General features: G+C 39.5%; 1 protein-coding gene across 1 annotated transcript; it reads right to left on the reverse strand.

The window, feature by feature from the left end:
* Positions 1–606: 606 nt before the first annotated feature.
* casd1 (CAS1 domain containing 1) lies at positions 607–12,377 on the reverse strand. The gene is made up of 18 exons (XM_015376498.1): positions 11,943–12,377; positions 10,738–10,834; positions 9,528–9,648; positions 9,202–9,246; positions 9,047–9,109; positions 8,160–8,204; positions 7,920–8,043; positions 7,518–7,732; positions 7,010–7,429; positions 5,683–5,772; positions 5,466–5,585; positions 5,179–5,335; positions 3,191–3,270; positions 2,921–3,022; positions 2,705–2,845; positions 2,529–2,606; positions 1,637–1,729; positions 607–921 (listed from the first exon to the last, which is right to left on the reverse strand). Exons 1-18 carry the CDS (start codon positions 12,172–12,174, stop codon positions 652–654), a joined length of 2,493 nt encoding a protein of 830 aa, XP_015231984.1. The 5' UTR covers positions 12,175–12,377; the 3' UTR covers positions 607–651.
* Positions 12,378–19,279: the final 6,902 nt, after the last annotated feature.

Consider the following 19,279-nt stretch of genomic DNA (forward strand, 5'->3'; position numbering starts at 1 on the left):
TAAAAGGCTCAACCTTGTCTATGGGATAGCAGGATGGGTACAAAAATCTCTATGCGATACGTCACAAACAGCAGTTATGGACATATAGTACAAAACGAAGCCAGAATGGTATAAAATAGGTGCTTAATTTAAGTCATTAAATACTGTACATGTCATTTCTGAACTACAGCAGCGCCTTTCCGCAAATGCAATAATCTCAAACACTGCTTAAAAAAAAAACATGTAGGAGTATATTCTTAAAAATTTAGCGATTGCACTGCAGATTTTTACATTAGCCTCGATAGCTTTTGGATCCGTCAAGTGACTCTAGTAATACAGAGGATCAATGAGAAGATGTTACACAGTTCAGCATGTTTGTAATATCCAACTATTCTGGTCATGCTGCATCCATGTGGACGGAGAGATCCTCTCAGGAACCAGAACCAAAGACTTCATGTTAAAATGTGTTCAGGGCAGCAGAGGAAGAGGGTTTTGGAGCTGTAAACATTTCAGTGTTTTTGTCTCCTGCTGAGATGACGTATTTTACAGCAGTCAGTACCAGTACCACAATTGAAGTGCTCTGACTTGTCTCCTGGGAAACAAAATCCATAGTTTGACCTGTTTTTAAACACCTCGGACCATAACCTGGCCCCTCCCATCTTTAAGTATCCTTCAGGTCCCAGGCGTGAGCTGGTCCCCTCTGCTCAGCAGCAGTAAAATCAGACTGACGACCCCTGCTGCTCCCAGCTTCCTCAGCAGGGCCATGCTGTCTTTGGGGATGACCACCTGAGCCAGGTCGTTGGTGATGAGAGAAACCTCGTGAGCGACGCAAACAAAGATGAAGGTGCTGACCAAGATGTTGAGTGTTGGGTTCCCCGGGATCAGGACAAGGATTCCTTTTGTGTCTGCCGCAAGCCAAATGTGGTACTGGCATATGAACAGCTGGGGGCGACAGTGTCAGAGAATATCAATCAAAAACTCATTAGACACAAATATTTCTGTTCATTTTAATAATTTTGGCATACAGCAGAAGAAAAGCCATAAAATTAGACTTCTTTTTTATTTTACTGGCTCTGGTGGTGGAAATAGGGTTGATATGTGGCAAAGTTCAATGGGCCAGAAGTGAGGCCGCCTGAACAACAGTCACTGCTCTACTGCCACACCAGCAGATAATTATATTAACTTAAGATAATAAAATGCCATGTTATGATGCACACTCCCATCTCATCCTTGTGTATAAAAAAATATTAACAAGCTGACTCTTATAAAGCAGTCCAACATACAGTCATCTGTCACATGGAGGGGGAGCCCCGAATGAGGATCACTGGAGGTTTACATGCATACATTTAAGCATCCTGGACTTCCTTAACATCTCTGCAGGACATCAGGATCCTCCCCTCCATGTAACTGATGTAGTATATCATGCAAATGGACACCCTGAATATTCATATATATATTCTATACAGAGGTAATACCATTTAATATGCTGACATATCTGCATGTCAAATATTTTCCTTTTCCTATATTATATTCTGAGAACCAATCTGGGGTTTTACTAGCTGCAACGCAAAATCAAAATAAACAGAAAAATGCTTGAAATATGAATCTATACAAAGTGTTATTTCATTCCAGGCCTCTGCAGACAGAAGCATCCTACCTCCAGAGAGATCTTTCCAAACCAGGAGAAAAACGAGCTGTACACGGAGCGCGCATAGCCAGGAATGTTCCTGATAAGAATGAAGGCCAAAATCTGTCAACACAACAGGACAGAAAAAACAGAAAGCGATGAGCTATAGGATCTACCATGTGGTGCTCCGAGTTTAGGACGTTCAATCAGGTAGATAAATGCCCAACAGACATGATCATTTAGTTTGTCCTTGTTTTCTATAGATGCATTTTGGAGCAGTTTGGCATAAATGCTGAAATTTGGAATTTAATCTTGAAATGTAAAATTTGGAATGCCATTATGTATTTGGTAAGAAAAATACAGTTCCTTCTGAAAAAAAAACAACAACAAAAAAAGTCTTTTTATCACCTTTCACACGCAAATGCCCAACTTATGTACATAAAGTAAAAAAATATGCACAGGCACATCTAAATAACCGTTTGTCCAATAAGGAAGCACCATAGCTCTGTGATAAAGCTTGCTTTCTACAGAATCCAATGATATGAACCAATTTGAGATGATGCATATCATTATAATCTCACAAGCGAGAGTAGCAGAGGCCTTTGTGATTTATGCAGGGTAACAGATTCCAAGTATATAACAAGATATTTTTGAGTGATCAGCTGCTAATGATCACCATTTTGCTAATGAGTTTGGCTTTGGCCAATTCAGTGTTTTGTTGGCTTCCATACGAAATGCATTATTCAGTGCAGCTATGCATGTAGTTGAAAACAGGTCCACCAAAACAGAAACAGGGTTATAAATTGCATTTTGGGTATGTGAGTGCTTTTTGACACATACTAATCATGCCTGCTGGAAATGTATAGAGGACTTAAATTATATATATATATAGAAAGAAATGAGAAGAAAATGGAAATTGTACCTGGACCACAGAGATGAAAGGGTGCATCTCATTGCACTCGGTTTTGGTTTTACAGCTGCTTGCCCATATTGAGTAAGTCTAGAAAACCAGAAGGACAGGTTAGGTGTATGTCTGTAAAGCAGAAGGTTGACTCAAACCTTTATGAAGTTCTTCAGCTGTAAAGTGTAGCTGCTTACAATAAAAGAAACGACAGAGAGGAAAAGGAGCAGGTTGGAAATTTTTCCAGGGAAGAGAGCCTCTCCTTTACCCTCTGACAGCACCTGACGCTTCTGCAGCACCAGGTAGAGGAAGGCAAACACCATACCGTGAATCACAGCCTGGAAAACAACAACAGTTTACTTCACCTTCAGCACAGAAAAAGAAAAAGGGTGTGCCAACCACATTTGACTTACAAATCGGTCCAGCTTCCATCTGAACCACCACTCATGGATGCTTCCATTCAGCTCGAAGAGCTTGGAGATGGGCCACACTGACAAGACACTCTCAAAGAAACTCTGGAGTCATAAAACGGAACAAAAGTCAGACTGATGCCGGGCGGGATTTCAGAAGACTGCACATTAAAAAATGCTTTAAAATCACAATTACACTTCATCCTGCAGGGCATGAAACACTAAAGCAGACATGCACCATTTTTGACTCTAAAATGTAGTAAATAAACCCACCTGTGAGAAGGCTAAAAAGCAGATAAACAGCAAAAGGCCCAGTAACTTCACCAGAACTCCCAGATGCCAGATACCACTACCTGTTCAAACATAAACCAACATGGTTTACTTCAAAGCACTCCTGTCTCTAGAGCATCAGACATGAAATCATTTTCACTGTGGTTAGACAAAGTTTCAATAAAAATGTTTTCCATACACTAATCATTAGCAAGAACTGCATTTATTTTAAGCCATTATCAATCCGTCTGAGCCATACTTGAGCACACAGAAAGAAAAAGGGGTTTTTTAACTTCAAGTTATAATAACAGTGCTGGGGGAATGAATGAATGAATGAATGAGGTGTAATAATGAAGTAGGGCTGGGCGATATGAAGAAAATATAATATCACGATATATTTGGGTTATATCGCATTACACAATATATATCACAATATGTTTAAATTACCTTCAAAAAAAATAAAGTGCATAAAATATCACTGATACACTCATTCAAACTTTCAGTTTCAAATGTAAATCATTTTATTTTAACCACCTGAAATCTCATTACTAATAATACAGCAACATTATGTCTTTTGGTGCAAGTATTAAACCTTTATTATGACCCCAGCAACCAAACAGGAAACAAAACAAAAACACGCAATACTAAATAAAATGTAAAATAAAAAAGGGCTCTTTTGTGTATAATAAAAAAATGCTGAATAAGAAAGAAATTACCAAAAAATTGGAAATATTGTCCAAACATTCGAGCATTATCAGAGCATCTCAAAACTGTTTACATTCTTCTTTATGTGCTGGGAATTTTAAAGAAGCACAAAAAGTTGTAAAATTGAGAACATTGTCAAGTTTAGAGAACGCCTGAAAAAAATCTGAACAAGATCACCAAAGATCTTCGGTATTAGAGCGTCAAAAAAACATTTAAATAATGTAATAAATAGCATCTATGATTTCCCTCTATCTCTTCCTTTTTCTCTGATATGGGATCGCGTTTTCAAACGACGGGGCCAACGTCATCGGCTTCACAGCTGATTTATTTAATGTTTTAATTGGTGTGGAGGGAGACGCCGACATGCAGAGTTTACAACATTCCTCCTTTTGCAGCGGATTACTTTTTAGGTGGTGGAATAAATTTGTACTCTAACCCTCTGTAGCAATCTTACAAATTATGCCTTTTGTTTGACGTCCTCGGCGTGAAATCCGAACCACTATCATATATTGCAGAAACACCCGCTGTCGCCATATTTGCCGGTTGCTGTAGTGTGCGTGCTGCCCAGAAAATAATCCTCTTTCGAGGAAGGGTTTATGATGCATTTAAAGTGTGTGGGGAAAAATGAAACTCTCATTGACATAGATGCAGACGGCTTAATGTCGTCATGCGGATTTGCACTTTATGGTTACGCGTGGTAAAACTCAAGATACATTGAGTATATTGGATACATCGCCTACCCCTACGATGAAGGTGGTGCTGCTCTAACAACACAGTCATCTCAAATTCACATCGGATTCGTAGGATGATAAAGCATTCTAGCATTAAGCTTCTAGTGCCGCCCTGATGGGAGACCGTCTGATTGTAAAGAGCCACAAATCTTTTTCTGATGATTGAAAGCACAACATTTTAGCTCTAACAAGCCGACAATACCTTGTTAAAGTCAGATAGTGTGGGTTGAATCCTCAAGGGTAGCCCTTTTAGTGTTTTAAAGTCAAATAACATAGATGAAAGAAGCTATTTGAAAGGAAAGCGTTTTTGCAGAGAGAGCAGATAACAGGAAGGCTGAGCTGATTACAGTACCCATGTCCTCTAGAGCAACAGATAGAGCAATTTAACATTCAGATTTAGACATTAAAGGTGGTCATATCCCCGGGGACGAACACTGTGGAAGCTTGAAGGATCAACACTGACTCCCAATTCTTGTTTACTTTTTACAAAGTCATCATTTTTAAAAAGATAGACTATCTAAAGCTGGTGAAAATAATTTTATATTTGACACCTACTGTTAGTTCTTTTCTGAAGGACCTGAGGCCACATGGCCATCGTGGCGTAGATGATGACAAACCAGAATGTGACCAAAGGGACAAAGTAATAGAACTGGTATGGTCTGTCCATCACAATGCAAAGAACCATCACAAGGAAGTTTAGCCGGAACAACACCTGTAAATGCACATATAAGAAACAAACAAGCATCCACACATCACTGGGGTTAATTTGCTGTGAAGTGTAACGGAACAGTTTGGGAGGGATTCCTAAAGAAAAGGTTAAAGTATAACTGATGGAAGCTTACCTGACACACTCTGTAAAGTCCAAAGTCTCCTTTCAGCCAGAAAAAGGAAAAGTGTCCATAACCAGTCTGGAACAGGTATGCTGCCACCAATACTCGCACATGCATGTAAACGGGAACAAACTACAAAACAAGACAAACAGTTTGGGGTTTTAACTACCGCCGCCTGCATAGCCTGGGCAGAACACCTGTATGTAAAGAGAGCGTGTTTGCGACTCACGGCACTGGCTCCAGAGATGTGATAGATAAGGATGACAAGCTGCATCCAGCCTTTCCATTCATCTGTTTGCTCTCGGTTGAGCAACTTCGCCTGGAATCCAAAGAAGAAAAGGATGATTATGTAAGACGATCAGAGACAAAAACAAAGTGCAAAGTGCAGGACCATCACAAACCCTCAATCTAGATTAGATTTATTTTAGGTTAGAACCACCGAAAGCAATGTGTGACGGTGGGGGGGATCAACAATCAATACCAAGTTATTGAACAGCACAAGTAGAACTATGTTCTACATTTGGCCCCATTTACTGTTTCGTCTGTTAGCTTTATGATTCTACAAACCCCTCCAACATGGGACCAGTGGGCCTTTTAGGTGCATCTCTGTCCTGTATGCTTTTCTGTATCCCATTAGCGACAAAAAGGTCCTAATGGCTAAATGGAAGAAATGCAGAAAATTGACTCAGGGACAGGAATCAAACATTTAGAACTTCAGGGTCCATCACATAAGACGCCCCTTCCCTTCCAATGAACCAAATGGCAGCCCTAATGCGTTGGAACATGCAGCTCAGGTTAAAGCTCTGCTGATCCAGTTTTAATGTAAGCAGACCCAAAACATCTGGTTTGTTTCAAGGAAATTCTCAATACTCTGATTTACCACTAAGCCTTCCGTCGAGTAGATCATGTAAATTACATAAGGGTGACAGCAACAGCTTAAAATAAGGAAACTGATCAAATAATCAGCCCATGAACACAATCTGATAACACTCTCCTAATCCGGACTGATCTTTGACCAGCTGAATGTAAAGTGAAATATTCCCCATATTTTTTAATAATCTATGTTAAGAAAACATGTCCAATTCACTGCTGCAGGAAGAATACTCAGATATTTTCAGAGGGAGGTGGGTACAAATGAGGACAGAGGAAGCACTGGAAAGTAAGAAACAATCGAGTTTCAAGGTCATTTTGAAACACGTCGGTGGATCAGTCAGGCTGAGAACGAGTGCAGGCCTACTGTGCAGAAAAAAACTTTAAACTAATGAGTTTTAACTTCTGTCATGGTTATGCAGCGTTCAGTATAGATAGAAGGGAGCAGCTTTCTCTTGCTGGGATATATAAAAAACAATTGCAGAGCAGGAATTAACAGTAGACCAACTTTGCTAAACGCTAAGACACTAAAATCATTTTGTTTTTGCTTTAAAAAAAACATAAAACTCTGTTTTACAGCAACTATATATTTACGTTGATAAGTAGCCATTAAAGTTTTTTCAGACAGGAACTGTTTAAATGTTTGAAAATAAGACCAAAATCTCCACAGTGATGCATCCCCTCACCTCCTTGCTGCTCTCGCTGTAAAACACACCCAGCACCAGTATGTACACCAGAGGGATGAAGAACTTTGAGTGGGTGTAGAACTTCTGCTCCTTCATGAACACGTCTGCCCGGTCGCACAGGTAGAAGTACAACATGATGATGCCCATCCTGCACAGAGCCTGGAAAGGAGCCTTTGGCCCAAGGGGTGCCGACGCAGCGGTGGGCTTCTTCTCCTCCAGGCTCTCGGCGTCGGTGTGGACAGGTCGGCGATGGCGGTTGTAGCCGAGGACGTGGAGGACAACAAAAACGACGGCTGCGCCCAGGAAAAGGCAGGCTGACAGCTTCTGGAAGAGGTTCGGTGGGGAAATCGTTTGGCAGCAGGAGCCATCGATGGGTCTCACTAGCTTGTTGCAGAGGGAGTTCATGAGAAGCAAAGCGCCCTGAAACACAGATTTTACGGAAAATATGGCAAATGGTGAAAAAATGATGTAAAGATCATGGTAAAACAAAAAGGAGAATCCTCCTTACCACATTCCTTGTGCCCTCTGGCAGATGTAAACCGTCGTCTGAGTTTATGATGGTTTCCAGAGCGGCCTGACGGGCCGCTGCCAGCAGCTTGACCCGAGACCTCCCGCCATATTTGCTGCTGTTCAGCACCTCCCTCGCTGCGTCGTTGTACAGGTCCAGCTGTTCGTTGGTGATCATCTTCCTGCTTTCACTCAACATGCCCTCATTTACCGGGTCTGAAAACAGAGGCACAGGAGGTACAGAGCCGCACAATTTCAATCATACCAATATTCTCTGCAAATTTTGCAGCTCTAGCTCTATGTTATAAAAACAGCGACAGGAAGGAGGGAGGTGGAGTAAACACGAGAACTAAAAGCTTTTTTTAGAAAGGCATGATGATTCCAAACATCTTGCAGGACCCACCTTGCAGCACCCAGTAGACCTCTGCCTGCTCAGCCATTCTAACCAGATGTGAAGCAATGGCTGTCAGGTTGGATTTGTACTGTTGTAGGGTTTCGCTGCTGCCGCTGTGCAGCTTGATGGACCACTGCAATAAGTGAAGAAACAGATGAGATTGAAACTGACACAATTCAGACAACACTCTGTTGCTTCACGCAACACGAGGGGTGCAAACATTGACGAATAGGCTTTCAGATGGCTTACTGTGGCAGCTCCAAGGATGAGCACATCAGGTCTCGCTGACGCTTCCTGCAACGTAAAGGGGGAGATTTTTAACAGTTTGAATTTTTTTTTTCCCACAGAGATAAACTAATATAGTTTGTTAGCCGTTTGATATTGGTTTCTCTGAATCCAATTGGCACACAGAGGCTTCAGCAATGTTTTAGTTGGGAAATAGCCCAAACCCTTTGATGGCATTTGCTTAGGGGCCCACAACCTTTTAAGGGCCCCATCACGGACCCCTGGTGGGTCCCCTATGCAATTGTAGACTACGACGTCTCTATGCAGATGTAACGGTGTGAAAAATTCCTCCTTAACCCACCCGATACTGAAGTGACTGACTGCACCTAACCGTATTTATACTGCAACACATGGCAGATTTCAACATGATGGTGAGCCGTTTAAACACGACACCAATAGCAAAGCAGACAGTGGTACTTCTAATGAGCGGATGTGTTTTACTTTGCAACCTTGCCTCTTTTCCCATCAGACACATGAAATTGCCGCTGACTAGCTGCCTAGTCTGACCAAAATGGACCTGAGGTCCGTCTGAGTCTGAACTACACCAGCCCCCTTGCAGAAATCATGTCAGGTTTGTTCATCCACGTTCACTCTCACTGAGATCCAAGCACCCCGACCTCAAAACCACAACCATGTGTGGCAACTTCTATAACACGACACAGCATGGTGCAGCATGACATGAGAGGCATACAGAGCAAAAGCTGCACTGAGTAATCAAACCAAGCAGACAAAAAGATCTTCTTTGATGATAAGAAAGGATGATATAAGAAAAAAAAAACTTCAATTGGTGCAAAAAAAACAAACAAACAAAAAAAAACAACAACAGAAATTTGCATTGCTGCAATACTTACATGTGTCCAAGAAATCAAGCGCTCCTTCATCGAGTTATTTGCCTCTGGATACCAAAGAAAGTCCTGGAAATAAAAACAGGAAGTACCAGTCTTTACTTTTATCTGTGGTTTCTTGCTTACGGAGAAAAGATTAGGTTTATCTTTAGAAAGCTCACCACATTGACAGAGGACTGATCATCTTGAAAGAAGATGTCCTCATGCTGCAGACATCACATGCGAGCAAACAGAGAGAAGATCTGTTAGAAATCAACTTCTCCTTTACTCTCCAACAAAAGGTGGTTGGTTTTAAATTGCAGTTGCAATGTCTTGACTTTGAAAGGTGGGGAATTAGAGTCAGGAAGCAGAGGGAGGAAACTCCTTTTACATTTCAGGAAGAGTTGGATTTTAATTATAGGTCTACAGATCTAAGCAACCCAGATATGGTACTCAAGCGAAACATATTCTCCCTGAAACTGAAACATGCAGCTTCTTGTGATCATACCTTGTTTCCTTCTTCTGCCCGCTCAGGCTCGATAATTTTCACAAAGGAATAAAAGAGCTGCCTGATTCGTGAGTCACCGGCAAAGACCACCCGTTTCTTGGAAAGGCATGTTTTAGCTTCACTGCAAGAAAAAAAAAAAGGAAAAAAAAAAAAACACAGGTGAGGAATGCAAAAAAAAAAGAAACAGAAAAAAAACAACGCATGGAAAATATCAATACTATGTCATTACTGGATTTCACTAATTGCCTACAATCCCCAAAACTGTCAATATTTTAAGAACAGCGATTAAATTTAACAGCTCACATCAGAGCTTATCCTTGTTTTTACAACCAGGAGTGGCTTAGCATCAAGGCTTATGTAAAAAAAAAAACAAACCTACATTTAAGTCTGATTTATACGCAACATGCTTAAAGCAGCTTACTGTTGCACATGCAATAAAAACTTTGGAGCCTTGAACAGCTTTCAATGACAGACAAGATTCAAATTATATATAAAAAAAACATGATCATCATAGTCTAAATTCCACTCTAATGTGACATTCTTTGGATTTGCAGCATTTAGACAAGAACATCTTGTGTCTCAAACTGAAACAAGATGTTCTAGTTGATTTTAATTAGCAAAGAGCAAAGGTGAAGAACAGAACAAGAACATTTTCTTTATTAGGGCAGCCAGGTCAAAAATCATTTTTAACAGACTTAATATAAATGCCTCAGATTAAAACTTTTAGATTGCATAGAAGAGAAAAGAGGTGATGATTTCTTTATGTTTACTATATGAGAATTATAATCATTTAGGATTATTTTTATTCACTTTAATATTGATCAGGGAAGGACTCGCACCAAGTCTTCAAAGCAAAGGTTTACTTAGGTATAAAATGCTGGATTTATTTTTTAGGGGAGTGTAGTAGTGAGTAGTTAGAGCAGTGTGCTTGTGCTCTGATCCCTACACTGCTCCCCTGGCACCGCACAATGGCAGCCCACTGCTGCCAGGAAGGGGATAAGGTAAATGCAGAGATAACTTCTCCAGTGTGAGATCAATAAAGTTCAATTATTGTTATTGTGTTTTTGCTTTGCTCCTGCTAACGTGAAATACACCATTTGTTTCACTGAATGTAAAGCTCTATCCCTCCTTTAAACTGTCTTTGGATCCAATCACCAACCCACCCGTGCAGACGGACAAACCCATGCCCACAGCTTTTCATGTGACTCACTTGCTTTTGTATTTGTGCATCATACAGCCGTAAGGCTGCCATACATTCTCCCCCAAGAAGCGGCCTCTGGACAGCAGCCATTCACATGAGTCTTCGCCTAGAGACACACAGAGAAACTACCAGTCAATTCATTTCTCTCCAACTTGAATAAAAATCTCTTGTGCAGACAGTGCTCTGTGCTGCCACAAAACAGATCACAGCTGTAGTTTTGGGGTCGCAGGACAAAATGAAGTCATGGACAATTTAGCTCCAGGCTAATTCTCTTCTGTCATTCATTTGAGTAAAAAAAAAAAAGAAAAGAAAAAGGAAATGACATGAATGCAGCTGAACCGGTCTGCAGAAGCCTAATAAAAAGAGGCAGCACAGCAATATAAGCTTTTACAGGCTTTTATTACCTGTCCCTGAATTTACAAACCTTTAATAGGGGGTTTGGGGGCCTAGGGTTAGTGTGCATAGAGCTTAAAATCCCGAGGTTGTGAGTTCGAAACCCACAGACTGCCACTCTGGCTGTCTAAGCAAGACCCTTAACGATTGCTCCCTGGGGGCCCCACAGTGGCAGCCCACTGCTCCCCAAAGGGATGGTTAAATGGGTTATTATCATTTAAAATGCTACAATTATCTACTTGGGAAATAATTTCCCCGAAAATTCTATTTTGCATGTTATTTGCCTTTCATGACAACATTAATTACAACATTGTTATAAAATCAATTAGTGTATTTTCAGCCGTTTACAGTATTGCTAGGACATGTTTGGGTTTTCAATGTTTTACCAGCTAGAAAACTCTCTGCCCAGCAACAGAACATCCAAGAAAGGAAACAGACAAGATAAACTACGCGGAAGTAGAATAACCGGGTAGATTTACCCGTCTGAGATTTGCTTCATTAACATTTCGATTTTGCAACCATTGAAGCGTTTTTTAAACAGCAGCTCCAGTGTGTTAGCTTCATATTTAGCTAGCCGTTAAAAAAGAACAACAAAAACAAATAGGCTTCTGCTTCAAGCCTTTCAAGGTTTGGTCTAAAAACATAAGATTTTAATGCAGTTTTCAGTCTGTCTTAAATCGCCAAAATGGAGCAAAACAACGCAGTGGACCCAAAAAATTTAATAAAAATAAAAAAAAAGCCGGGGTGCTCCTAGCAAGAAGCAGCGAGCTAGCTGCTGTTAGCATGTCTGGAAGCGTCCGTCAGTTAAAGGCTCCACTTACCTCCATAATACCGCAAAGCCGTGTGGAAAAAGAGCAGCAAAACAACCGCCGCCAGCGATATCAGTTTGGCATTTTTTATCGTAAAATGTTGATTTATTTCGCGTTTGCCCAGGCTATAGGCCAGGACCGCCATCTTTGCTCCTCCATGACAACAGGCAGCTGTGTAGTCCAGCAGCGCAGCACCACCTGTCCTCCTCGGTTCCTGCGGCGCTGCCTCCTCCTCGGTCTCCATCACCGCAGCTATGTTTGTTCAGGAAACACTTTAAAGGACTTTTTACTGCAAACCTGTGCGCCTTTTCTGTCATGAAAAAAAATAAGTTTTAAAAAGCGTTTAGTTCACTTTAAAAACTTCGACGTCTCCTGAGTTATTGAGTGCGCAAGGTGTTCGTCTGGTCTTTTCTGTTTCCAGTGGCATTTAAAATACTGCCAGCGTAATTTAAAAGGCCTAACTTGATAAACCGGATTTTCCTGAAATTGGGAATCCGGTCTATCCTATATTGGGTGGAGCATACCTTTTTTTCTCCTGTTGGTGATCATGAACAAACTATGAAGCAAAGTCCAATTCAGCAGAGGCGTAGCCAGAAATTTTTTTATAAGGGTGCCCAGGCACCAATAGGCACCAAAACCACAGGGTTAATCTACACTGTTCCAACAGGAAAATTAACAAGCAAAACATGCACATTTTCTAAATAAAGACAAACTATACTTTCCCACAGCCTTTTCTAATAAATAGACGCATATATTCAAACATTTGTGTTTTCTAGATACAAGGTATAGTGGATAAAAATTCTTTCAGGTTTGGGTGATCATCTTTTCCATTGTCATTGCTTACCCAATTCTATCACTAATCATTCTAGATAACATATTTGCAAGTACTAATATCTACATAGATTGATTATTTAATACGTTTTTATTAAAACTGATATTTATCTATGATTTCACTGAAAACTCCTAAGTTACTTGCAGAGACAATTTCTCTTTACCCCATAAAACAAAATCTATTTCTGAAGAGCATGCAATCTCTACTTATCATCTTTAATGTTAGTATATTGATGTGCATAATTAACCAGTGTTTTTGTTGTAAAGTAATTGTTAATATATGAAAAATGTTTTGAATATTCCACTTGAGAGGGCCCTTTCCCCCCCTGCCCCCCATCTTGCTCCGCCCCTGCAATTTAGACACAGGAGAGGTGGAGTCTGACTGAGAAAAACTCTGATCATTTTATTAGATAATATCCTGTTATAAAATTTATCAGTGAAGTGATCACTGGCACGATATAAGCACAGCATTGACTGGATCTCAGTTTCAACCCTCTGAATTTCTATAACATTCATGCATTAGAGCCAGAGTTGAGCCAGAACATTTTTATAAGGGTGGCCAGGCAATAACTAATATACACTGAGGGGTGGCTGAAAATGGATAGGCACCAGAACCTCAGGGTCAAGCCAAAGACTAACTTTACTTTCCTGAAGACTTTTCAACGGAAGAGGGTTAGGGCCAGTGAAAAAAAAAATGTTAACTGATTTTTAAATATTTCAGTTTTTTGTGAGAATTGTGAATTTTTTCTCGAAATTCTGACTTCTGAAAAAAGCATGAATTCTGTACTTATCATCTTTAATGTTATTAAATTGAGGTGCATAATTAACCACTGTGTTTTTGTTGTCAAGAAATTATGAATACATGAAAAAATTGTAAGTAATACATGAAAAATGTAAATTAATATCCTACTTCAGAGTATTACTGCTGCCACCATCTGTATTAGAGGGGAAAAAAATAGTAGGCGTGGCCCCCCATCTATCTCCGCCCGTAATTAGAGCCACAAACTTTAAAGTAGGCTATTGTACTCAGGTTATATGCAATGTGCAATGGGGCATTTGATTGTCAAATGGAAGGAAAATGATATATGTTCTTCTTCATAGACATAATCTGAGAAATACTGCTGAACAGTGAATCGTTACAGATATATAGACATAGGCAGTTGTATATGTGACACATAAACCATTTTATTTATTTAGTTTGTATTTGAAATGTTCATAAAGCTTCATGTATTCTATTAAAACAAAGGCTTTGGAATGAGCATGTTGTGACAGCAGTTTTCCACAAGAGGGCGTTCTCTTAAACCAGCAGCTGTAGTGCAGTAAGGTCCAGTACTACTTTGTCTACAGAGGTGGGTAGAGTACTGTAGATTACTCAGAAATTATAGGGTATTCAATTAAAAGTAGCACTGGTTAAACCTTTTTTTTTCTTGAGTAAAATAAGAAGTAGTCATCCAAGAAATTACTGAAGCAAAAGTAAAAAAGTATTTGTTGCAGAGTTCTTGGACCAACGCCTCTTTTTAATCCTTTGAAATTATGCAGTCAAAGAATGCAAATAAACCACATCATTACAAAATAATTTAAATAATCCCACTAAAGAAAAGCTTTTCCAAATTTATATTTTTTTCAAGATAAAACTTACAAAATCAGTTCTTACTTAGATTAATATAAAGAAGGGTAAATAACTTGCACTGACAATATTGGCATTTAATTAACTGTACATTCAGCTGATCTCTTAATAGCTAAAGTAATTCACAGTGTAGTCAGACATTTTAATTGAGTTGCAGCAGTGAAACTTCACATACATAATTAAGAAGTATGGCCCAATAAATCTACTAGAAGTACATTTTTTTATGGTATTACCATTTACTTGGATATTACTTACACTCAGGAAATACTGTATTTCCTGAGTAACTACTTACAGGAACATTATAAAATAAAACATACCACATTATAAAAAATCATTTTGAAATAAATAAATCTTGATGTAAAGAACTAAGCAAATTACAATATAATCAAAAAAGTATCTTATTTAAAGGGTTAAATAATGCCTAAAATGTTTTTAAGTTTCTGTGTGCTTATAAGCAGGGATGGTTGTGTAAATTCATTCAGCAAACACAGCTCACATTGATTACACACTTTTTCTTTACTTTGCCAGCGGATATCCTCCCCACACCTTCACTGCTAGAGGTAGAGCCAAAAAGAAATGTAATAAGATGATTGTCAGCCATCAACCCAAACACTGGTCTGATTGGCTTCTTATCAGTTTGTCTGGTCCTGAGAAAGTTTCACACAGGGCAATGTTTTATCAGCTGCAAACACCGACTGACAAGAGAACAACATGCTTTCACAAAGGTCGTGTCTCACTGATAGAGAGTTGTCTCCATATGCTTAAACCTGCATGTGGTGTCATATTTGCATTATAAAAACGATGGATCTTTTCAACTTTAAGCCTCTGTTCGTCCTTGGACTGCCTCATATTTAACTTAATTGATTGATTGATTGGCTTTATTGATTGCACAGTGGAGAAATTTAGGCGTTACATCAGCTCAAATAGTCAGAAAGAGAAATAGAAGGTGCCAAAGGAAGAAAGGGTGCATGGGATATAAATAGTATATACAGTGCACCCACATATGGCAGCTTTTTTGTTTTTAGTTGGATTATACAGGGTTATTGCACAGGGCGTTTATATGAGTATTTATATAGATGGATATCTATGTTTATATAAATAGTTATTGCACTGGCAGTCAAATGTATAGAAGCAGGTTATTGCAAAGGGTATCAAATAGTAATTGCACGTTATACATTTCACAAGTTCTTGCCGTTGTGTCGCATTATAGATTCTGGTTGCAGCAGCGCTCCTTTTTGCAGACAGGGTGTAAAAGTCTTTCACTATAGGAGCTGCTTAGCTCCGCTATAGTCTGGTGCAGAGGGTGGAAGGTGTTTTCCATGATGGATGTAAGCTTGGACAGCACCCTCCTGTCAGCCACTTCCTCCATTGGGTCCAGAGTGCAGCCTAGGACAGAAGCGGCCGCTTTCTGTCCACTCTGCGCTGCCAGGAGCTGAGCAGACAACAGTGTATAGGAGGGTGGATACCACAGGGTCATAGAAAGTTTTTAGCAGGGGCCTGCTCACTCCAAAGGTCATCAGCCTCCTCAGGAGGTGGAGGAGGCTCTGGCCCTTCTTACACAGGGCCTCAGCGTTATGAGTTCAGTCCAGTTTATTATTGACAAATAAACACAAAGCTATTAGAAACTCTCCACAGTTTCTATGTCCTGTCCCTGGGTGTTCATGGGGGAATAAGGTGGTCTTCTCCTGAAGTCGATCACCATCTCCTTGGTCTTACTGGTGTTAAGATGCATGTGGTTCTTCATGTTCATGATGACCAATCGAGACTCCAGCTCGATCCCCTCAGAAACGCAGCCTACAATGGCTGAGTCATTGGAGAACTCTATTCATCTTTACCTTAAACTCTGACAGGTGTCCCTTTTTGATTTTGAAGAGCATTCCTACAGCATGATTCCTCCTCCACCATGTTTCACCCTGACGACAAAACCTTCAGGGTGACGTAGGAGTTTTCCACCACACAAAATGAACATTGAGAAGCAATGTTTCAATTATTGAAAATATAATTCCCTCTGCAGCTGTCTCACATATACCCCCTAAATAGCTCTTCGCTGGTAGGTTCCTAATTGAAAGAAATGTTTGCTGTGTACACAATAAATAGTCATGTCAAGAGAATTTTTTCCACCTGAGCTCAACTCTCTGCAGCTCCTCTACAGTTATAGTTCTTCTTAAATGCTTTTCTGATCAGTGCTTTCTATGCCCACTCTACAACTGTAGGTGAGTATCTGGGTGACATTATTTCAACCAAACTTCTCTCTCAGCTTAAATGGTGGACTTTTGCATAATTTGTAGTTATATCATAAGTCTACTCATCTTCTTAAGGAATTATAGACGTTAAAGGAAGTCAGATATTTTATCATTAACAGATACTCCTGACTAAAAAGGGTTCAATAAGAACTGAAGGTTATATCTGAGTGTTTTATAAGTTTCCGTGTGCTTATAAAATGGGATGTGGTTACGTGAATCCCTTCATCAAACCGAGGTCATGTTGATTAGATTAGTTTTATACTTTGCCAGCTGGTGTACGCACCACACCCTCACTGCTACAGGTAGAGGCAAAAAGCAATATAGAAAGATGGATGTCAGCTATCTGCCCAAACATTGGTCTGATTGGCTTCTTAACAGAGCAATGTTTTACCAGCTGCAAACGCCGACTGACAAGAAAACAACAGAAGCCAGTAGAACGTTAATAACCAATCACCAAGTCATGTCTCATATACATCTATTTTTGTTTTGGCCTATTACCATATTCTTTGATCTAAACCCCTTTTTTATCGATCTGGATTAAAGTTCCAATGAAATAACCTGCTCCCCTCATATCCTGAGACTCAAGGGTGCGCCAGTCCTGCATTCCTTATCTCTAGGTAGCTCTGTCAGGTTAGGGTTTGTGGATGGAAGCTGCTGTCCCAAACATGGGAATTGTTTTCAGGGAATCTGAATTATGCAAAACAGAATTTTAATAAGTTTAACTAAATTAGACTAAGTTTGTCACACTACTGGCTTCTATATAAAATGGGTCGTGCTATGAACTGGTATCTTTGTTTGGGGCACCTAGATGTCACATTGGGTCTGTAACGGGATATTGGTATATAAGTGTCATTAACGTTCCATCCTATTCTTTCTTATATTAAAAGAACGCCATAATACTGACCACCAAGCTCACAATGTTAACATCCGCACTTGACCCTCTACAAGCTCATCATGCCAAGCTGTGTCTCAATGACTGATATTAACTAGAGTTTGGGTTACACCCTGGCTAAAGCCAGAGATGTCATCATAATTAAAAAATGTTTCTGTATTGCAACAGGTATTTACCACAATCCCCCCCACTGTGGGACAATAAAGGGCTTTCCTATTCTATTCTATTCTATTCTATTCTATTCTATTCTATTCTATTCTATTCTATTCTTTGACTAATAATTATGGACGAGGTTTACTCCTGGCAACATGTTAAGGGGAGTCGGAGGGTGTTTGCATGTCCCCTCCTGTCTTAATTTCTTTGATCTTGATGGCAAAGCCCTTCTACACTAACATCCTGCTGTCATGGTAACCGTGCACCAGGAAAATGCCCATCATACAACACATGCCAATAGAGTCCCCCTTACATGTTGAGGTATTTGCTATAACATGCTGTAGATCAACTTGGATGTTATAGACCATCCATTACTGATCAAACTGACCTTAAAGCCTTTGAACAAGTTTTATATAGATAGTTGTACAACCAGGGAAATGTCTGTTAGCATTGAATTAAGCATGACATATTGATTAGTAAATAAAAAACAATGTTAAATTCAAATTTCCACACCTAAATCACATTAAGGTATAATTTAGAATCTATTATACCCATGATCAAGGTATTTAAACTCCTGACTACAACTTTCTAGATGCAGTCTAACCATTCACCATCAGTGAAAATGACGAAGACCATGCAAAAAGTATAATCTCGCAAACTAAGATAGAATATGCTATATTTAGCTTAAAACTATTAAGGAAAAACAGTAGTTTTTCTTCTTGCTTCCTTTTTTAGGCAGTTGAAATGAACCACTGAGAAAAAAATCACACCCTGTTCCCTTATTTTTAACAAAGCAGAAAATACTGGTTTGAGCACATATTTAAACTCTAAAGATAGACTCTAAAGTCAAAGTCTGTGCAAATACATCTCCTTATTGTCATCACCTATTCACACCCAGAGAGCACAATACCCACAGTTGACTGCACAAATATAAATAAATGTCACCACGTCATCTGATCTGCAAAGTCATGGTATCAGATGTCACTTGCAAAGGCGTGGCTTTCTGCTTTTTTTAGACAAAAGGTGGACAAAGAGACTTTCATATACTTCAAATTTAGTCAGGTATGATATCCCTCTGCATCAGGGTACAAGGGTTAAAAAACAAACAGCTTAAGAACAGTGATGTGCAGATGGACACATTTATACTTCACTGCCCCCATGTGTTTATAATCAGTCTTGCAGAAGTTTTTATTTTTTTATTTTCTTTCTTGACACACTGGTTGTAATTGGTATGGCAGCTGACTTTAAGTTGTAAACCTATAAGACGTCTACATTTAAAAGTGATAGCAGCTCCCTACCTTTTGTCCTTCTTTTTCTACCACCATACTGTTTATGGTGCTGAGGCCTATCCAAGCCTATAAGGAAAGATGTGAGATGAACTAATGATAAATGTCTTGTCTTCTAAAGGGTCCACAAATAACTCCTTTCAGTCAATCAAACACTGAATCTAATGACTACATTCATGCATCAATGCAGTTTAAGCCTTGATCCAAACTCAGAAATTTATTTGGATGCAAAAGCTGTTTTATGCAAGAAAAAAAGCAACATTAAAGGATGCATATTTACAAGAGACAATGCACATTAGAAATCACACAATGACATG

The sequence above is a fragment of the Cyprinodon variegatus genome, unplaced genomic scaffold (genome assembly GCF_000732505.1).
Source record: "Cyprinodon variegatus isolate N-32 unplaced genomic scaffold, C_variegatus-1.0 Scaffold135, whole genome shotgun sequence".
NCBI classification, from domain to species: domain Eukaryota; kingdom Metazoa; phylum Chordata; class Actinopteri; order Cyprinodontiformes; family Cyprinodontidae; genus Cyprinodon; species Cyprinodon variegatus.

What these genes read in the sequence shown, in the direction of transcription:
- casd1 (XM_015376498.1), bottom strand. Translation starts at nt 12,174, where the DNA reads ATGGAGACCGAGGAGGAGGCAGCGCCGCAGGAACCGAGGAGGACAGGT. An exon ending in ATCAGTCCTCTGTCAATGTG is followed by an intron (nt 9,110 to 9,201) that starts GTGAGCTTTCTA and finishes TTTTATTTCCAG; the next exon opens with GACTTTCTTTGGTATCCAGA. An exon ending in GCTTGATTTCTTGGACACAT is followed by an intron (nt 8,205 to 9,046) that starts GTAAGTATTGCA and finishes TTTACGTTGCAG; the next exon opens with GAAGCGTCAGCGAGACCTGA.